This window comes from Antechinus flavipes, chromosome 3 (assembly GCF_016432865.1).
Source record: "Antechinus flavipes isolate AdamAnt ecotype Samford, QLD, Australia chromosome 3, AdamAnt_v2, whole genome shotgun sequence".
Lineage (NCBI taxonomy): Eukaryota > Metazoa > Chordata > Mammalia > Dasyuromorphia > Dasyuridae > Antechinus > Antechinus flavipes.
This window is the reverse complement of record NC_067400.1, coordinates 494,429,830-494,452,703: the sequence shown is the minus strand read 5'-3', so window position 1 is coordinate 494,452,703 and position 22,874 is coordinate 494,429,830. Positions and strand designations below refer to the sequence as shown.

Sequence of the window (22,874 nt, the reverse complement as noted above, 5' to 3'; positions counted from 1 at the left end):
GAGTTAGGCTTGAGAAAAAGCTATCATATATGGCAATTGAGAAATCACTGGAGAAACTTTGGAGAAAGTAGTTTTAGTTGAATAATAAGGCCTAAAGTCAGATTATAGAGATTTAAAAAGAGGGTGAGAGGAACAAAAACCAAATCACTAATTGTTAGTAGCCTTTGAAAATAGTTTTAAGGATGGTAGAAATATGAGTTTCTTTATAGGCAACAGGGAAATGGCCTGTAGACATTAAGAAATAGTAAAGAATAGTGAAAGAAAGGGGATGATGGGAGGGGGCATTCTGTTGGAAAAGATAGATTTGAATGGGGTCGCTTTTGTGTAATTGGAGATGTTTGCCTTGACATAAGGAATAGGGCCAATTCTTCTTGTGAGAAAATGGTGAAGGGAAAAAAGTAGAGAAAGGCATCTGAATGATATGAAAAAACAGGAGAAAAGGGAACTTTTGGTGAAGGCCCTTAGTTATTTCAGTGAAATATGAACTTTGAAGTCATTTCTAATTTTTAAGATATTACTCTATTAGAATGCTGATGTTATATGAGTAATATAAGGAAAAGGACTAATGATCCAAAAAATGGTAAAAAAGAATTATTTTTCTTTTTATTGCAACCCTCTTCATTTACATCCATTTAAAATAATATCTGCAGGACACCTTTAACCTTTTATATATAAGGACATTTTTTTCTTATTTCTAGTGATATTTGAAAATACATATTTCAGCTGACATTATTTTCAAATTAAAGCAGATTCTGCAAGCCCCCAAAGCTTATTTTACATTGTAGAAGTTTCTGTTTTAGTGATTCATTTCAGCATTTTGCTAAGGACATATAGTATTAAGCCAAAGCATGTTTGGGGTGCATATGTTTTATGTGTGTATGTGTATTTATCTATTTGTATACACACAGGTATTTACTGATATCCCCTAAGAGTAGATTTTCCAGCTCTGCAGAAAAAATTATTAAAAATAATTAAAAATAATAATAAATAATTAATTTAATTAATTTTTAAAAAAATTTAATTAATTATTAAAAATTATTGCTAAATTTGAATAGGTGATTTGGATGCAAAACATCAGCTTAATAGGAATTATGTTATAATGTATACAGGTTACATATGTGAAAATTATTAAAACATAGTATTATATTATGATTTCAGATAAATTTAAACTCTTACCACCACCCTTTTAAAATCAAATCTTGGCTTTCATTGACCCTACTTCTATATCTCCTTCTCACTGTTTAGCTCTTGCCTTCACAAGTGGCTTTTTGGGGTGACCCAGTCTTTTAGAGCTGTGACCGTGTTCTGGTTGCAAGCAATAACAAGGTACAGTACAGAAAATTTTTTCTGCAGTATTGTCAGTTCTTACCATAGCTTCTGCTGTTCTCATTTTCCTTTCTGAGACATGGTTTAAAAGTGATGCATAAAAATTTGTCACTTAAAGCATTATGGTATAGTGGAAAGCATTCTGGTTTTGGAGGCAGGACATAACTAGTTTTGTATTCTTCTTCAGATACTTATTAAGAATATCATTGTGGTCAAGTCACTTAACTCCTCTGAACCTTATTTCCTCATCTTTAAAATGGGGATAATATTATCTGTTATAACTATTTCACAGAATTATTATGAGGATGAGCTAAAATAAGGTGTATGAAGTCTTTTATATAATTGTAAAGTTCCGTATCAATGTCAGCAGTCATTATTATTGTAAATTTGAAAAATCCAAAAATAGTACACCAACAGTTTCTCAGGCCCATACTTTGATATTTTAAAAGTTCTGTTATTTTATTAGTTTGAGATGATTCCTTTTGCTAGCACAAATCATAGCTCTTCTGTATTTTCACAAGTTGCCATAGTTGAAAAATTAATCACTTAATGCAAACCTCTTCACATTGATCAGACTGGTCATTGTACAACTAGTGTGCAGTCCCTGATCCGGTCTATATGTTAAAAAGCCTTTTCTTAGAGCTTCAACTTTGTTGATATAATTTTAGACAACCCATGATCAATTCCTGGGAACAATGAAGAAAAAAAGTATTATTTAATGTAGTTCTTAATTTCATGCTTAAAAATACATATAAAAACATAATTTTCACTGAAGATCATTTTTCTGTTGTTGTTGTTTTTAATATGTCCATTTTTCTTGTCATTTCTCTGTATGCTTCTTCCTGCTTTCCAAAAGAAAGCAAGGGAAGTGCTTAACTTCTATTAAATTCTATGAAACTCATTTTCCTGCACTGATGATGAGTAACTGGTTGCTAGGAGCCATAGCTACTACAGATTTTTAATGATTGGGAAGTGTCTAATCCTTATTTGTCTGCAAGATATTTAAGTTCAGTTACATGTTGAATAATTTTAAATTTCAGTTGTAGTTTAAAAGTGATGGAAGTTACTAAGCAAACAAAATAATCTAATCATAGAATTGATACTGTATTTTTATGGTAGACTATGATCTTTTTTAACAATGATATTGTGAAATTCTTTTGTTAATTTTGAATAAATGTTGGATTAACATTTAAGAAATTCTCATTAACACTTCATGATGTGTCTATCCTTTCATGGAAGGTTGGGCTAAAATGCTCAATGGGATAATTACATTTTTAAAAGCTATGTTTTTGGAGATAGGTGGTTAAAATAAAAATATTGTTGAACTTAATGGTTGTATGTAACTAGTAACAACTACCTTGTGAAGAACAGAGATAGCCAAAAAAATCAAAAAACAGTTACGATGCATAAGACTGAGAAAAATAATTATTACGAATTAAATAGTTATAAAATTTCAAAAGATTTTTTTTGAAAAATATGTGGGGATAGCTGTAGAGTAAATTCCATTTTTGCCTTGAAAAAGAATGGTAATTAATGGAATGTAAGCGAGACAGCATCATTATTCAATCCCCTTTCTGTTACTTCTGAGGCACATAGCAAGTGATAAATTTCGGGTGTGATTTCCTATTTCTTAAAGCATACCTGCTATCCACTAAGAAGACTGATACTGAGAAAGGTAAGGCAAACTTCTCTTATTTCAAGGTGTGGTAAATATCTGTGAAGAGTCGCCCCCTTCCCCAAAATATAAAAAAAAATCAACCTATATCAAGTTAATGAATAAATCAAGGCAAAATACCTTTTCTTTTTTAGTGACATTTATATAAATGTCAGAAACAGAATGACATAGGAAAGGGAGACCTCAAAGCTGATTTCAGATTCTGCTTCTGACATAGCCTTTGCTCTGTGCAGCTTTCATTTGGAACAAAGCCAACTTGCATTGGAAGAAAGACTTTCACCTTAGAATTCCCTAAACCACTGAAATCACAAGTCCAACTCCAATTCTATACATTAAAAACATCATCATTTGCAACACTTTAAGAAATGAAATAAATCTGGACATTGCTAAGATTCCTTGAAATCTGTGTTTTTCAGTAGAGTGCCCAGGTAAGAGAATTAATGTAATTTAAAGTTGTGCCTCATCTGACTGATAGTAAAATTCAATAGTAACTACATATTCAGCTTCATCACTCTTAAAATTCTAGTTTCTGTCAGTTGTTAGAGATTCTAAGAAGCAACAAGTCATATGAATCAGCCACAAAGAAAATTAATCTTTCTGCTCTATGCTTATTTCATTTTGTTTCCTGTATTTTATTTTCATGAGTTTGGGTGAAGTTGCCACTGATACAAGAGTCTCTACGATATATTGACAAAGTAATTGGAATATGGAAGCCTCCTTTTGTTATGTACTATTGTTGCTTTTGCCAATTTGGATCCATAAGGCCCAACAGTATATGTGGTTTGAGTAAGTTTGTGTATATGTGTGTGTTTGTCCATTCTGAATACATTATTAAGTAAGAGAAAGCTGCTACACAGGAAGTTAGTGGTGCCTTGTCCAAATGGCTGTCTTACAGATGAATTTAACTGAGGGGGCGGGGACAGTAGCAAAATATTAATAAATTGAAAATTATAAAACTTCAGTATCATACGATTTAGAGCTAGAAGATATGTTAACCATTTGTTCAGATATTTAATATGCATCTATTATATAAGCATATAAATAAAGGATTCAGTTTGGACAAGATTTAATGAAATTGGAATACAGGTATAAAATTAGATACCTTAGTAATACCAATTGCCATATATTACTATAATGATTATATTATCATAATTAAAAATGTTAATTTTATTTTGGCTCCACTTCTTCAAGGTTTATGTAGGAATCATTTGTTGAGAATTTTTAAACTTAAATTAAATTTTTTTTTAGCTTTCCTCATTCGGTTGGACTTTAGCAGCCTTACCCAGTGCCAAGACCCCATTGCTTCCCTCCTACTATCAACAATCACCCAATCTATAGGTATTAACTTATAAAACACAAGATATGTTAATTGTCTTTTTATAAATCATCAGAAGATAGCTGATTTTCTCTTTCAGGCACCCAAAACAGAATAATATGAAGATTTGTTTTACATGAAGGACTTTGAATTATTTTCAACTGTCAGAAGTTTTTCTTCATTTGAACCACTTTTCTAATTTTTTTCCCTTTTAAAAAGATCTCATTTTAATTCCACTCAATTATCTGTATAAATACATATGCTTAGATAGATAACACATATTTTACTTATAATTGTTCCCCTTATTAATCATTCCTAATTAATAAAAATAGAAATTACTTTCTATTAATGGTTTGTAGTGTTTTTCATATTTTAAATATACTAGAGAAAGGGGTCAAAAACTGTGGCCATGGTTCTTTAGTCTTAAAACAGGTTAAATGTAGTTGATAAATATTTAATAAAAGTTGAAATACAGTAAAACATAAATAATGTTAAGTCAATATAAATTGGCAAAATTCTTACATATAGTTTAATGGCCCCTGTTTCTGCTTGTGTTTAACATCCTTGTATTACAGCATTACTTTTAAAATCACAATGAAATGGAGCATACTGAGGAATATAAATTGGTTCTTTACATTACTCTTACAACTTAATAATAAAACATTAATAAATTCTAACTACAAAATGGATTGTGTGTTTTTTGTAGCATGCCAGCATTTGGATCAAAAGGGGAGCTTTAACCAGAACTAACTTGTAGGTTAAGAAAAACGAAAAAGCTAACTTTTTCTTTCTGTGCTCCCTATTCAAGTTTTACTACAACTAATGGAATTTACTGTTTTACTTGGAGAAGTCATATTTTATTATCTTGTTCATAAATGATAAAAAAAAGCTTTTTATCAAGTAATGCGTTAAACAAGTTTAGTATATTTTATATTATTCCTATGTTTTTTAAAAAATACAAGCTTCATTTGACCTTACATCAGTACTTCAATCTACAATTTATTAATTTAGTACTCTCTCTACTGATACACACACACACACACACACACACACACACACATTATAAAATAGATCTTTCCTTGCCATAGAGGACTCTTTATGGTGGCTGAATTGTAGAAAATTCATCATATGATAGTCAATTCTCTAAGAATAATCCTTTCAGAAATTGGCTAGTCTGATAATAGACACAAATTCTATTAGTAAGTCCATTGTAACCCTTACTAGATTGGTAGGAATTGCCAGAATTTATGCTTCACTCATATAATTTTAGAAAATCCAGCATCACTTTAACTGTATAGGTTTGAAAGACTTCAGAGCAAAAAGTTACTGGAATTAGTTTGCCATTAAAAAATACATAACAGTTTGCTGGATTAAATGTCATTTGTTAATTAAATCAATTTTATTTGGGTAAAAGAAAATGCAGTGTGGTAGAAAGAGCTTTGAAATTAAATCAGATGACTTGAGTTCTTGTCCTAACAGCTATTGACTAGCTGTGTGATTTTAGACAAGTCATATAAAATTTCTGGGCTACAAGATTCCCACTCTAAAATGAGGATACTAAACTGTTTTATTTATAATTAAATATTCATCTTAATTTGTCTCCCTTTTACATCTGAAAAGGAATTACTATTGTGGACATAGGGAGATGAGTTTTTATTCTGCTTCCTGGTTCATTAGGAGTGCCAGATTTATGTGTGTAAATTGAGAAAAGCATTCTATTTGTAGACTTTCTATATGAAAAAACCAACCCAACCAACCAATGTCTCAGAGAGAAAGTAATTAGAAATCGAAAAGCTATGACAATTTCTCTTGCTGTTCACCCAGAAGAAACAATTCTTCCATTCCCTGCCCTGTCTTTTTCTAGGTCTTCATGACCCAGAAGCAGATAGGTGCAACAGATTCCTTTCTTTATTCTCAGGATAAATACACATTTTTACATAGGTAGTTGATATTCCTGTTATCTATCTAAGAGAGTTTGATGTGCTCTGTTTTTATATTTTTAATATTTGGACCCATTTCTTCCTTAGGGAAAAGGCAAACTCTTGTAAAACACTATTGTCACAATTCACTTTTTACAAATTTGCATTAAAAAGAGAATTCACTTTTCACTTTTTTTTAAGATATGCATTTTGTTGTTGTTTTCAGTCTTGTCTGACTCTTTGTGACTCCTTTTGGGAGTTTTCTTTGCAAAAATATTGAAGTGGCTTGCAAATATCTTCAGCTCATTTTGTTGATGAGGAAGTTAGGCAAATAGCATTAAATAACTTGCCCAAAATCTCACCACTAGTATCTGAGATTGGATTTGAACCGAGTTCTTCCTCGCTCCAGTCCTGGAACTAAGTGCCCTGCACCACCCTAGTTGCTCCTACATACACAGTTCAGTAATACTAATAGTAGCTCGTTATATAGTGCTTTATCATTTATAAGCACATTTAGTCTAGGAGTACAGTAAGGCAGGTAGTGCAAATGCCTTTTCCTTCATTTACAAATAGAGTTAAGTAACTGGAGCCCTGCCCTTTTAGTTTCCACTCTTGTGCTTTTTGTGTTACACCATGCTGCTGCTTGTGTAAAATAGTACTAAAACCTATCTGAACAAAACTTGTAAATATCCCAATTGGGCTAACCTAGTATGAAGGTAAAAAAAGATGTTTGCCCATTTTTTGAAGTCTAGTGTCATCTCTATATTCTTCTTCAACCATTCAAGCATTAGACTTATACATAGTTTGTTTATTTATCTGACCTTTATGTTAAGTATGAATGAAATTTCAGGAATATATAAACCAGGGCTATTTGCTAAAAATAAATGAATAAAGAATAGTTGAAAGCTCTTTGATGAACTTTGGAAAATTGGAGAATGTTCTTCTTATAATTATATTATTTGCCTTATATGCCAACATGTCTCTGATTAAGCATCTTTTGGTGTTTGACAAATTGCAGAAATTCCTTTGAAGCCAATAGTTTTGTATTTTGTCTTTTACTTTCTTAATTAAACATTCATTGAAGGTGTCTCCCAACCTCTAGTATATTTGCTGCTGAAAGAATCTGACAATCAAGTTTGTTAAATTAATAGACCATTTTACATTGTTCTAAATTATTAAATTCTGAGAGTGTCTGATAGTCTTATTTGTTATTTTGTTCCATGTCATCTGAAGACTATGCTTATTTCCATGTTCATGGCTGCTGTAGATGTTTTAGGTTATTAGACACAGGGCCACAGGATAAGTTGGACACATTACTATCCACTTAGGAAAATAGTAACTAAGCAACTGCCACTGCAATTAATCCAGAAATTTTAGGTTTGAAGAGGAAAGTTAACCCCGGGTTATTTAAAATATTCTTTAAAAATGGTCAGAGGAATTTTGAAGAAGCATTGTGATTTATATGTCAATAATTAGTTAAACCAAAATGTGAAGACTTTATTCAAATTGGTCAGTGAAAGAGAAATGTGAAAAGCAGAGCAGCCATTCATCTAGAGAAAGAAGGTGATAAATGGCAATCACGACAAAAAGCACTGACAATGGTAGAAGAAAAGCTGAAATTAATTAAACAGGAATTATTTTAAGGGTGTTTTAAGGTACTCAATCTGGGTCTTATACTTACATGAATGGTTAAATATAATGTTCATAATGATGACCATGAGATCTATTTTGTGATTCTTAGTCATAATATATGTACATATACATATGTTTATATAAATGTATGCATACATACACACATTATTTTCTGCATTAAAGAGGGCAAAAAATGGAGTGTGATTTTAAAACAGAAGTTAATATGGGTCCAGTGGTCACAAAGTTACTTTACTGAAAAATTAAGTTAACCAGAATATTGCATTCAACAAGATTTGCAAGATTCAAAAAGAGCTGTTTCTGTTGTAAAATGCAGTGATATCAATGTCAAAAGTTTGAGCTAATGTTATTGAAAAAATATTTTAAAATTTTTTAATTACTATTTTATAAAAATTTTAAGTGTTTTTGAAATATCAAAAATAGCTTTTCTTTTATTTCAGGACAGCATAATTATTTATGTGCTGGGAGAAATGACTGCATAGTTGACAAAATTCGTAGAAAAAATTGTCCAGCATGTCGTCTAAGAAAATGCTGTCAGGCTGGCATGGTCCTTGGAGGTAAAATTATTATTTTTCTATATCAGAATTTATATTGTATAATCTTCTTCTATAGTATCTGTAATTTATTGCCTGATTTAGTGGAGGATTACTTTTGTGTCTATTAACTAAATAAATTACCATAATGCTATTAACTTCATAGATTTTTAGCATTTTTCAGTCTAAACAATTAATTGAAGATCTGTTGGGAATCTCAGAAATCATCTAATACAACCCATTGCTGATCTAGAACTTTTCTTCAATACCTGTCAAGTAGATTAACTTTTGTTTGAAGACTTCAAGTGAGAAGAGAACCCATTATCATCTAAGTAATAGGGAAAGGGAATAGAAAACTTTTCATCTTATATACATGTTTCTGGTGCTAAGCAAAAAAGTCTATCCCATTATGTATAAAAACCCTTCAAATTCTTGAAGAAAGTCACTGTTCTTCAGTACAAATATCCCCAACTCATTCAGCTGTCCTTCAAGTGATATGTTCTTTATGTAGCTAAGAGACACATTAGATACAGTTCTGGTCCTGGAATCAAGATATACTCTTAGACACTATTTTTGTGTCCTTGGGTAGGTCACTTAAACTCTTATCTGCTTCTTTTTCCTCAACTATAAAATGGCATAGCAATAGTAACTGTATCTCAGGATTGTTGTGAGGATCAATTGAAATAATATTTGTAATGTTTAGCTCAGTGCCTGGCACATAGTACTTAATAAATTCTAATTTCTTTTCTTCTTTCTTCCTTTTCTTTCTTTCCTTCCTTTTTTTCTTTCCTCCCTTCCTCTCCAACTTTCTCTCTGTATTCTAATTACCCTGTTGATGTACTTCAGATTTTTAAATATATTTTTAAAATATAATGTCCAGAATTTAACACAGTTTCCAGATGTGGCCCTAGTAAGCAGACTGAAACATAACTATTACCTCTTTTTTCTGGATCCTTATTAAATTTCATCCTATTTCATATTTTTGGATCCAAATCATCATCTAATATGCTATCCATCCTTCCAACATTCATATCATCTGCAATTTGAAAAGCATTCATCTTTGTTGTCATCTAAGTAATTGATAAATATATTGAACATTGGAAAAAACAAGGACAGTTTGCAGAGATACAGTACATTGACATCTTTTCATTTTACCATTGACCCCCGTTTGACAACTTATTGGTTTCAATCATTTAATCTCTTTCAAATCCAACTAATTTTACTACTATCTAATCTTTACCTCTCAGTTTTGTTCATAATATGTTCAAGTGTTCCATGATCTAAAGTTTGAAGAATCCAGCTTCATCTACTTTTTTTTTTTTTTTGTGGAAGCAATTAAGGGAAGTGATGTGTCTGGGGTCACCCAGCTAGAAAGTGTTAAGTGTCTGAGACCAGATTTGAGCTTGGGTCCTCCAGATTCCAGGGCTGGTGCTCTATCCACTGCGCCACCTAGCTGCCCTTCTCCTATTGTTTTTGAAAATTGTTATATTTAATCCTTATGCAGTTCTCTAGCTTCTCTTCCATTTAAAAATCACAAAAAAATTAGTCCATATTCATATCTGTCTGTCCTACTCTAGAATGTAGTTCAACCAGGACTGATGACTCACATCCATAGAGGTAAAGCAAATGCCATCTTAGTATATGGCATGATACCTTAGAAGTGGATGAGACTTCTACAGATGAACGAACTGAGATCTGGAAGACAAAATATTTATACAATTTATACGAGAACTAGATTCCCCAACTTTTCTGGGATTTGTATTACATCCTACCCAATTCAAAGTCTAATCAACTTGGAAAAGAAAATAAATTTAAATTGCATTATTCAGTTTTCTCACCAATGCCTGTAACTATCTTCTCATCCCTGCCACACAAAGCAGTTCTATGCCTTTTTTTTATTCTCTTATTTCTAACATATAAAGAAGAGCTATTTTTCATACCAAAGATTCATCATCAGCCTTACCTTATTATGGTATTCCAGACTTTCATCTTCTGTACATATCTTTTAAAAAAAGGACTTAATTGGTATAATCACTTCAGTCTCTCCTTAGCTTCCTTATCTCATTTGTGTTGAAATAATTTCTATTTGTGTTTTAAAATTTTACTTCTTAAAGACCTCTCATTCTTTTACATTGGGAAAACTTAACCTTTTCCCTTGAACACTTTGGAACTTGTATTCTCAAAATCTAGGGCCTATCAGATTATACCTTGTTTTCTCTTCCTTCATTTATAACTCTTATCTTATGATTATTCTGTCACCAGTTCTTCCATGTTTATTCAAAATCATTGTTATTTGTTATTCTTTAATTGTTTGCAGTCATGTCTGAGTCTTTGTGAGCCCATTTCAGATTTTCTTGGCAGAGATATTGCCATTTCTTTCTCCAGCTCATTTTACAGATGGGGAAACTGAGGCAAACCGGTTTAGGTGACTTACTCAGGGTCACACAAATAGTGTCTAAGGCCAGAATCAAACTCAAGAAGTAGTCTTGCTGCCTCTAAATCTGGCACTCTTTCCACTGTGCCATCCAGCTGCCCATTGTAGCAGAGTAGTTCTCCCTGTTACCACCTTTATGTTTTGAAGGAAGAAATTATCTTTTAGGGAAGCCAAAGGTTTATCAATAACTCTGAATTTTGTAGAAAGGGAGCTCCAGCAGTAGATATCCTGTGATGACTGCGTATTTAAAATCAGCCAGAGTCAGGAATTCAGATTAAGGGAAAAATTTTCAATCTTTATTCTCAGTAGAGGTGAGGGGGGATTGCGATAGCAATATAGGCAGCTGTAACAGGAAGCCAGTTAGCAGAGATGAAGGGCTGTCATTTTAGCAAGGTGAGCAGCTGTGTCAAGACGCCACCCAGCAGTCTCTCCTTCCCCTTCCCTTTCCATTCCCCTGCCTCCACCCACCAAAATCGTCATTTCCTATATAACACATCAGGACTTGCACAAAGAGTAGTCAGGGACCATTCTTTCTCCAAGCTTATATATTAATAGAGTATGATCCAATTACTATTTAGCCTCACGTGCTTGGGACCTCAGTGCATCAACTCAAGCCTCAGCCCATTACAATATCCAAATAATTAAGGTTTCCCATCTCTAAATTAATGCTAGTTGTTAGCTATTTCCCAAACTGTCCATTTAATCCCCACTATCCATGTCATCTATGGTAGACTTCACCAAAAATATTACTTGTATTTTTTTCTTCCCTTGCTCTTCAGCCGATTTTTAAAAAATTCAGTTTCCTAAGTTTCTACATACACGAGTATTTTCTTACTATAATTGCTATTCAACCTACTCTGCTCACAAAGAGAGAGCTACTCTGCTCACAACTTTTATCTTTCTGATTCTTTTTTGAATATAATATATCTCTATATGGACAAATTCTAGCAATAAGCACTATCCTATCCACTCTCTGAGATCTCTGAGATTATATTTGTTTCTATGTATTGGAATCTGTAATTCAATTTATATTTTATTGATACATGTTGCTCAATATATAATTGTATGAGTGCATTTTATTCTGATTTTTTGTGTGTATTGTTTCTGGGAATGTTGGTTCTCTTTTCTTCTATTCTTCCTCTTACATTGTATCTGCTGTACTTTTAGTATAAGTCTTGGCAGTTCTGTGTTATCAGCTTTCTGTCTTCCAATATTCAAAACCTTCTTGATCATTTTTCTAAGACTCCAGGCCATTGTGTTTTTGATGGTCATTTTAGATTAAGACATCTACTTCTAAAGGTCCATGTGCTATATTTTATATCATGGTTCAGAAGTCCCATTCCTCAGCATAATATTCTTTCTTTCTTTCTCTTCTGAATCCTTAAAATGACAATAGTGACCGCAGAATCTTCAGGATTTTTTGCCCAAAGTAATTGGTTTTGCTTTATAATACGCATAAATATTTTAGGCTCTTTCTGGTGATATTGTCTACATATGAATTATCAGGATTAAACAGATTCACATTTAGCTAACAATAAAATGCCTGAGAAAACATCAGATATTTCTGTTTTTATGTCAAGGTAACAAATATGCCATTACATTCCCCATCATAGAATCCACCATCATCATTGTAGTTCAACTATCACTTTTCTTTTCTTTTCTTTGACCATTATTGGACGATTCCTCATCTGATAAATTGTGATACCTTAAATGATACCATACCTGATATTGTTTCTTTCACAATCAGTTCTTTTTTTACCATTTATAGAAGCCATGTATCTACTAATTATAAATGCCATATAAATATGTTATATTTTTCTGCCCTTCAGTATCTAAATATAAACAAGAATTGCCCCTTTCTCTTTCATATTCTTTTTCTTGTTTACTCCATAAGATGAATTTCATTCTTTCAAGGAAAATTTCAGTCTTCTTCAAAACCTGGAAAAGTAGGATGCTATCCTTTTAAATATTTCATTCTCTCTTCATTCAACTTGTATTTTGTTATTAAATGATGTATTAAATGATGATGGCTGACACATAAGCATACTGTACTTCCTAAATTTGCAGCACACTTTTCCTTGCTCTTTATACTTGTCTGAAGCAAGTTTTATCATCCTTTGTCTTCTTGTTGATTGCTCTCTTATCTAACACCTTTGGCTGACTATGAAATGTGAAACTCATACAACTAAAATAAGATCCATTCACCTCATTTTACTTTACCACTAAAATGCAGAATATTCCCACTACTTTCCTAAACCCTAAGTTTTCTTCTACAGAATTATTTAATTCTTAGGAAAAAATACTGCTCTGAGTTAAATGATCTGGCTTGTAGTTCTAGTGTTGTATTAACAAGCTGTTTTGATATTGGATAAGTCAATTTATATTGTTGTTTTATTTTGTACAATTATTAAAATATAAATTTATATAATCATATTGCTGATTAATTTGAATCCGTACAGTCACCTAAAGAAGTCATAAACTTCATAAAATACCATGTTTTCTTCATGGAACTAGCAGAGAATTAGGAAGTCACAAGAAAAAGTTTCAAGTTATTAGTCTACTATTAGTTAATGAAATATAATATTTGAAAACTTATTTCTGTATCCCTTAGGTTTCTCAGGATTTCATTGGGGTGTTGTAAAAAGTCATACATACCATACCAGAAACATATCAAGATAAGGAAAAACTTCCATATTGTATGTTTCATAATGGTAGTATTTCTGTCCTTGAAAAAAAATCTCTGAAAGTGAAGAAAAGTTTTGGAAAGCAATGAAAGTGGCCACAATTGAAATTTGATTATCATAAAGATGGATAAATTGATTTCTGTGGCACTTAAATTCCTTCCCTGTATTCTTGTTGAATATAAAATAATGAAATTGGCTCCATATTTCCTACCATGAATCAGTTGCTTCCATTTTTGCTTTCCTGCAAATGACCTATGGAAAGGAAATCTTGTTCAATTTCCAACTTGTAGAGGGCAAACTCTGGAGAAGTGTGTTTGAAACAAGAATACTTACAACAAGGTGTTAACTCAGTGGAATTGATGAGATGATTGTTCTCTAGTTTACACATACTTAGTACTTAGTATAGTGATATAATGGTTCTCTAGTCCACACATATTCAGTAGGCTGCAATGATGTTTTTGTAATAGAGTATTTAAGGGCTGAGAGAACTGGAGACACAGTCAGTCAAAGTGAACAGACTGTGAAGGAGTCACCCTGTGGCAGACACAGACTGTGATGGACATAGACTGGGTCAGACTGTGATGGACACAGACTGTGAAGGAGACAATAAAGACTTTAGATTCTATCCCTGACCATTCTCATGGTGGGTCTATCCTGCTGAGACCAAGGACCTCCAGAAAGCTAGCCCGAACATTGTATCAACTGTTGCCACTTTAGAGAGTAAAAGCATAGCTTACAGAATTGGACCATTTAATGATCCATAAAGTGATCACTAAATTTAACAGTTCTACTGATCTTATAAGAATCTATGGTATTATATCATTTCCTTCTCACTTGCATTTTTATGTAGAGTACTATGGTTTCTTAATTAATTTCATTAATAGGATGACATATCTAACATACATTCATTTCATTAGGAGAGACTTTCATTGTCAATTCTAGTAATAATATGTTAGAATATAGATATAGTTTTCCTGAAATAAAATAAGTATAAATATGTATGTATCAATATTACACATGAGATATACATATATGTATATTTATATGAATGTCATATTTTTCAAATAAAAGCTATATAAAATAATACTTTTAAATGTTCATGAATTTCATTTTTTCTTATTATTTTGTTTTTACTTGACTTTTGAGCAGCTGTAGTATAATTAGGAGAGCACTATATTTGGAGTCATAAAAATATCAAAAATGAGCACTTTGTATAGAGTCAAAGAAACTGGATTCAAAACCAGACTCTGACATTAATTACCTGTATTATCTTGGACAGTCATTTAACCTCCTTGAGCATCATTTTACAGGGTTTGGATCTGTTGACTTGTAAGGTTCCTTCCAATTTAAAATCTATGTTCTTCTGATCTGGGCTTGGGTACTGGCCTGGCCACTTAGTAACTTTTATAACCTTGACAAGTAATTAACCCCCTCTAGTCTTAGCTTTATTATTCTCATTTAAATTAGCATTATAACATGTGTAGTACCTCATTCTCAAGACTATTTTGAGGACTTAAAATGATATGAAGCATGTCATTAATAATCAAATCTTATGTGTAAATTGTTAGTTTAGCTAGTTACTTAAAACACATTTTAAAATATTACTTAGATGGAGTAATGAAAATTATTGATGTGGTTGATAAGTATTTATAGACTCCTAATTTGGGTCTTGAAAAACAGGAAGATTATGATAGCAGTTAATAAGAGGCTAGGCTAGTACTCAAGCCTAGGTCAGAAGATATTCTGGTCAAGAGAAATAGTTCTTCCTCCTCGTCTGTGCTCCTTGGCTATCCTGGATTTCTTCCAATCTCAGTTAAAATTCTACCTTGCACAAGAATCCTTTCCTGATCTCCATTAATGCTAGTGCTCCTCTCTGTTGATTATCTTCAATTTATCCTATATACATCTTATTTATACATAGTTATTTCATGTTGCTTCCCCCATTAAGCTGTGAACTCCTTGAGAGCAAAAACTGTCTTTTGCCTTTGTCTTTATTTCCTGTGCTTAACACAATGTTTGTTGGCTGACCTTCCAAAATTGAACTATAGTGCATTATCTCTGACTGCCCCTGTCCTGCCAAACTGAGAATGACAGATGTTCTGCAAAGGAACTCTGTCTCTTCTGAACCCCTTAATAGTTGTAGCCTTTGTGCATGTGCAAATAAGTCCCTTCTAAATATTCACCAGGTCAGAATTTCCTCCTTTTGCTATGGTTAATAGAAGTTTTCTTTCCCTAGTAAGCTCTTACTGCTGGTGCTGGTGCTGTCACAGATTCCCCCAGAAAAGACAAAAGCATAGTGTATAGAGAGTAGTCATGTTTAATTCCCATTTCACCTAATTTTCAGTGTCTAATTGAAGAGTCATCCTTCCTTTGTTTAAACTAGTCATTCCATATTATTGTTCTGTAAGGAATGACCAGCGGGATGAATACAGAGAGGACTGGCGAGACTTACATGAACTGATGCTAAGTGAAATGAGCAGAACCAGGAGATCATTATATACCTCAACAATCATACTGTTTGAGGATGTATTCTGATGGAAGTGGATCTCTTCGATGAAGAGATCTAACACAGTTTCAATTGATCAAGGATGGACAGAAGCAGCTACACCCAAAGAAAGAACACTGGGAAATGAATATAAACTGCTTGCATTTTTGTTTTTCTTCCCGGGTTATTTATACCTTCTGAATCCAATTCTCCCTGTGCAACAAGAAAACTGTTCGGTTCTGCACACATATATTGTATCTAGGATATACTGTAACCTATTCAACATGTAAAGGACTGCTTGCCATCTGGGAGAGGGGGTGGAGGGAAGGAGGGGAAAAATCGGAACAGAAGTGAGTGCAAGGGATCATGCTGTAAAAAATTACCCTGGCATGGATTCTGTCAATAAAAAGTTATTTAAAAAAAATAAAATAAACTAATCATTCCAGTCCATAGTTCTATTTAAATCTAATTTATACAAATGTACTACAATATGCAGATACTTTTGAAACTTTCATTTTCTCGAATATTCTCAAACTTCATTTGTCAATAAAAGTTGGAATAAGAAAGAAAAGCTAATAGCATTTCATTCAGGAATCTGTTTTCTATGTTTTTCCTTTGACTTCCTTGATCAACACACAAGTCATCTTTGACCTCTATCTACTTGCTTCTAGGCCAAAGATTCTTAAAATTTTTTTGCATGTGTCATTGACCTCCTTGGCAGAATATGCACTTTTTTTCAGAATGTTTTTAAATACATAAAATAAAATATTTAGAAATTTAAAGGAAACCAGTTTTATTCTTATCAAAATATTTTAAAATAATTCATGAACATCAGGTTAAGAAACTCTGAACTCTTACTCTTCTTGTGAAGTACCTCTGAGAATATCGCGAAAGTTTAAATTTTGAATAATCATCATCAACAATAGTCTAAAAATATTCTAGAAATATAGTGAAAATATATTCATCTTTGGTATTTATTTATTTTTTCTTACTTGCTTCAGTGGTAATGATTTGATTACAAGAAATATGTCCTACATTCTTTTTGCTAATCAATCACTTTCCTTACCTTTAGCAGGTTACATTGAACTATTTATTCTGTTCATGATTGTTTGAAATAAGGATATCCTACAGGGTAGCAATTTATAATATACTGAAATTTAGAAAGCTTGCTTTTATTAAGGATTATGTGTACTTTGTGATACATGATAGTGTTTCATCTTAATGGAACATTTGTATTTGCAAAAAAAATGTTAAGCTAAGTTCTGCTTACATTAATAGTCTTTTAAAAATTCAGTTAAGCTCAGCAAGCATTAAGTGATAATAAAGGACTAATTAAACATGAAATTATACATATATATAGAGAGAGAGTCTGGTTTTATAGAAATTTTTCACCTTCTGTAGAAAGCATTTCCAATTGAAAAAAATTCACTGAGCCAAAAAACTCCACCCTTCCTTCCTAGTTTCCCTTGGCAAGGAGATTAAAGACAATTTCATTGGCCTTTTGATGAAGTAAAAAAGAGGGTGAGAAATGTTTTTAGCTTTCCTATTCTCAAATTTAGAGATACCTTAAGCAAAAACTTAACAGAATGAGATCCAAGTGGTACATAACTGTAGATATTGAAGAGAAAAAAAAAGCATACATTTTAAAAAATATATTTGCTAACTTCACTTTAAAATCTCTTGAAGGTTTTTCTTTATGTGTATAAATGTTTTGTGTTTGTTAGTCTAAACTTATTTAGATTGGTCAAAAGTATCCAGAGGCAACTAAGTGACTAGGTAGAATATCAAGCCTGAAGTCAAAAAGGCTATTAATCTTCCTGAGTCCAAATCTGGCTTCAGACATTTATTAGCTGAATGAGCTCATTTAACCTTGCTTCAATTCCTCATCTGATAAATGAGCTGGAGAAGAAGAAAATGACAAACCACTCCATTCTCTACTCCCCCCACCCCCCCAAAAAAAATACAAATGGGACATGACTAAAAAAAAAGACTAATAAAAAGGTGGCTTCAGTATCTCTAACTATTTGTTTCTCCATAAAGAAATGCAGTTCTCCAAAGAAGCCTAAAAATACAAACAGACTAGCTAGAAATTCTTTGCATGGTGGTGACTGATTTCAGATGGGTCTCAGCATCTTAATGAACTACCAGTTCCTCCATCCAATTGAAATTTACATATTTTCCTCACAGTAGCTTTGTGTAGCTGAAAGATGTAGCATTATCTTCATTTTACAAATGATTAAAAAGTTAAATAACTAACCTATAGTCATATAGCTTATAATTGAAAATGCCAGGACTCAGTCTTTTGATTCAAAATCTTCATCTTGATTCACTGTACTCATGACTAATGACCTAAAATTGCCTAAATAAAATTCATTATCTTTCCCCTAAGACTCAATGATCTTTTCAACTTCCCTGTTACTATAAAGGACACCACTGCTTCTCAGTCACCCAAGCTTGCAGCCTTGGTGTTAAATCAATTTCTTGCTCACATTCACCCACATATCCCTTCAGAGCCAGTCTTTTTTTCCTTTCTATGTTTATGCTATTTCTTACATAGCTCCCCTTCTCACTATTCACATCGTCACTATCTTGGCACAGAACCTCATTGTCTCATGCCTCTGCTATAGCAATTGCCTTCTGGCTAGACTCTCTGCCTCAAGGTTTTTGGCCCTCAATTTCATTCTCTATTTACCTGCAAAATGTTCTTCCTAAAGAAGAAATCTGTCACTTCCCTATTCAGTGTACTCTAATGGCTCCCACAACCTATAGGACCAAATATAAAACCATCTGTTTAACATTTAAAGCCTGAACTTTTCCTGTCTTTCCACCGTGGAGCAAGTAAAGAAAGTGTAGTTTAAATAGCATTCAGAATTCTTTCTGTGAAAGTGGATAGCATTTTTTCATCACAAGTCTTTAAGAATTGTCTCCAATTATTGTATTGATAAAATAGATAGCTCTTTCAAAGTTGATCATCATTATAATACTATTATTTTATACAATGTTCTGGTTCTGATCACTTCATTTTGCATCAATTCATATACATCTTCCCAGGTTTTTAGCACTAATTTTTACAAGATTTTGAGGTCTAATTTTTCTCACCTGCTTCTTCCTTGTCTTCCAAAGATGATAGATATTTTGTTATAGTTTATATATGTGCTATGATGTAAAGCATATTTCCTTATTAGTCACAGTTGTGAAAGAAAAAACAAAACAAAAGAAAACAAACACAAGAATGAATAAAGTGAAACAAATATGCTTCAATGTGAAAAAAATATGTTTCAATCTGCATTCAAAGTCCCTCAATTCTTTATTTGTATATAGATAGCATTTATCTTCGTGAGTCCTCCATTTTTTGTGTTACTGAGAAGAACTGAATCATTAATATTTTGTCATCCTACATCATTGATGATATTATAGATGATATTTTTCTGTTTCTGTTCATTTCATTTTATATCATCATTTTATACAAATATTTCCTGATTTTCTGAAAGTTGTCTAATCATCATTATTTTATAGTAGTATTCTATTACATTCATATGCCACAGCTTGTTCATCCATTCCCCAATTGATGAGCTTCCTCTCAATTTCTAATATTTTGCCGCCACAAAATAGCTACTATAAATATGTTTGCACATGTAAGTTCTTTTCCCTTTTTTATAATATCTTTGGTATATATCAATAGAAGCATTGCTGGGTGGAAGAGTATGCACAGTTTGATTACCTTTTGGGTGTAATTCAAAATTGCTCTCTCAGAATGCTTGGATCAGTTCACAATTCCATCAGCAATGTATTAGTATTCCAATTTTTCAACATTTTCTCCAACACTTATCATTTTTCTTTTTTTGTCATATTAGCTAATCTGATAGATGTGAGATGGTACCACAGAGTTGTTTTAATTTGCATTTCTCTAATCAAAAATGAATTAGGACATTTTTTCATATGCCCATAGATATTTTGATTTTTTTTTATCTGAAAACCTGGTAAAGATTATTTCTCAGCTTTCTATTTTCCTTCTATTTTTTTGCATTGATTTTCTTTGTACAAAACCTTTTAAATTTAATGTGATAAAAATGTCCATTTTGTATTTCATAATTTTCTTTCTCTAGTTTGGTCATGAATCCTTCTCCTCCCTAAACCATGCACCCATTTTGATTTTATTTTGGTACTTGGTGTGAAGTGTTAATCTATACCAAATTCGTGTCCTACTATTTTACAGTTTTCCTAGCAGTTTTTGTCAAATGGTGAGTTCTTTTCCCAAAAGCTGGGTCTTTGGATTTATCAAACACTAGATTACTATGGTCACTAAGTAACTATTATGTCTTGCATATGACATCTATTCCACTGATCCATTACTCTATTTCTTGGCCAGTGCAAGATAGTTTTAATGATTACTGTTTTATAATATAGTTTGGGATCTGGTTTTGCTAAGCCACCTTCCTTTGTATTTTTAAAAATTAATATCCTTGATTGTTTATTGATTTTTTGTTATTCCACATGAATTTTTTTGTTATTTTTTTTCTAGTCCTATCAGATAATTTTTTGATAGTTTGATTGTTATGATGCTAAATAAGTAAATTAGTTTAGACAGAATTATCAGTTTTATTATATTGGCTGGTACTACCCAAGTCAACTGATACTTTTTCAGATATTTAGGTCTTACTTTATTTATTTGAAAAGTGTTCTATAATTGTTTTCATATAATTCCTGGGTTTGTTTTGGTACATTCCCAAATATTTTAGATTGTATCCATTTTTAATGGAATTTCTCTTTCTATTTCTTGCTGGCTTAGTTGGTCATATAAAGAAATGTTGGTTATTTATGTGGGTTCATCATATCCTGAAACTTTGCTAAAGTTGACCCTATTACAGATAACACTGATGGCTTTACATACATACTGCTTATAATTTTAAGGAATGTTCTCTTTATTCCAGTGCTCAATGGTGTTTTTAATAGGAATGTGTACTGTATTTTGTTAAAAGCTTTTTCTGCATCTATTGAGATCATCTATGATTTCTGTTGTTTTTTTGTTGATGTTGATAATTTTCTTGATACTGAACCCAACCTCTATTCCTTGTATAAATCCCATCTGGTCATAGCACATATTACTTGTGATATATTGCTGTTAACTGCCTTATTACTATTTTGTCCAGAATTTTGGCAGCAGTATTCATTATGGAAATTGATCTATAATTTTCTTTCTCTGTTTTAGTTCCTCCAGCACCTATTTATGTCATAAAAGGAGTTTGATAAGATTCCTTCTTTGCCTATTTTTCTAAGTAGTTTACATAATATTGTATTGATTGTTCTTTATGTGTTTGGTAGATTTCATTCATGAACTCATCTGATTCTGTGAATTTTTTCCTACAGTTCATTAATGGCCTGTTCAATTTCATTTCTAAAATGGGATTATTAGGGGTATTTATTTCTTGATATATTAATCAAGTTAATTTGTGTTTACTTTTTTAGTAAATTTATTTATTTTGAATACATATTGCTTTATGAATCATGTTGGGAGAGAAAAATTAGAGCAAAAGGGAAAAAGCATTGGAGAGAGAAAAAAAAAACAGAAAATAGAATAAACATAGGATGTGTTGATTTACATTCAGTCTCCTTAGTTCTTTTTCTGGATGCAGATGGCATTTTCTGTTGCAGTCTACTGGGTTTACATTGGATCACTGAACCATTGAGGAAAAACAAATTCTTTCATAGTTGATTATTGCATAATCTTGCTCTTACTGTTTACAATGTATGCGTGGTTCTGCTTGTTCCCTCAGCATCAGTTCATATAAATCTCAGTCTTTTCTAAAATCAGTTTGTTCATCATATTTTATAGAAAAATAATATTCCACTTCCCTTTATACACCACAACTTGTTCAATCATTCCTCAATTGATGGACATCTAATCCTTTTCCAGTTCTTTACTATCACAAAAAGAGCTACTATAAACATTTTTACACATGTGGGTATTTTTCCCTCCTTTATGATTTCCTTGGGAGACAGACCTAGTAATGGCACTGCTGGGTCAAAGGGTATGCACAGATTTATAGTTCTTTGGACATAGTTCCAAATTGCTCTCCAGAATGGTTGAATCATTTCATAATTCCAACAACAATGAATTAGAGTCCCAGTTTTTCCACATCCCCTCAATATTTATCATTTTATTTTCACATCATCTTAGCCAATCTGAGAGGTGTGAGGTGGTACCTCAGAGTTGTTTTCATTTGCATTTCTCTAATAGTAATTTAGAGTATTTTTCATAGAACTACAGATGACTTTAATTTTGTCATCTGAAAATTGTCTTTTCATATCCTTTGACTATTTGTCAATTGGGGAATGACTGATTACATTAAATTAAAATGTTTTTACACAAACAAAACCAACAAAAACAAGATTAAAAGGGAAGTAAAAAGCTGGGGAAAAATCTCTACGGCCAGTGTTTTTTTGTTTGTTTGTTTTTTATTATAGCTTTTTATTTGCAAGTTATATGAATGGGTGATTTTACAGCATTGACAAATCGCCAAACCTTTTGTTCCATTTTTTCCCTTCCTTCTCCCCACCCCCTCCCCCAGATGGCAAGTTGACCAATACATTTTAAATACGTTAAAATACAAATTAAATACAATATAAGTATACATGTCCAAACAGTTATTTTGATGTACAAAAAGAATCGGACTTTGAAATAGTGTACTATTTAGCCTGTGAAGGAAATCAAAAATGCAGGTGGATAAAAATATTAGGATTGGGAATTCTACGTAATGGTTCATAGTCATCTCCCAGAGTTCTTTCACTGGGTGTAACTGGTTCAATTCATTACTACTCTATTGGAACTGATTTGGTTCATCTCATTGCTGAA

General features: G+C 32.1%; 1 protein-coding gene across 2 annotated transcripts in view; it reads left to right on the top strand.

Moving 5' to 3' along the window:
• Positions 1–22,874, top strand: part of PGR (progesterone receptor) — an 88,194-nt gene that overhangs the window by 26,276 nt on the left and 39,044 nt on the right. For both annotated transcript variants that reach the window (XM_051986850.1, XM_051986851.1), the window contains exon 3: positions 8,326–8,442. In XM_051986850.1, coding sequence (XP_051842810.1) covers positions 8,326–8,442 — 117 coding nt within the window. The remainder of the gene's footprint in view (positions 1–8,325; positions 8,443–22,874) is intronic.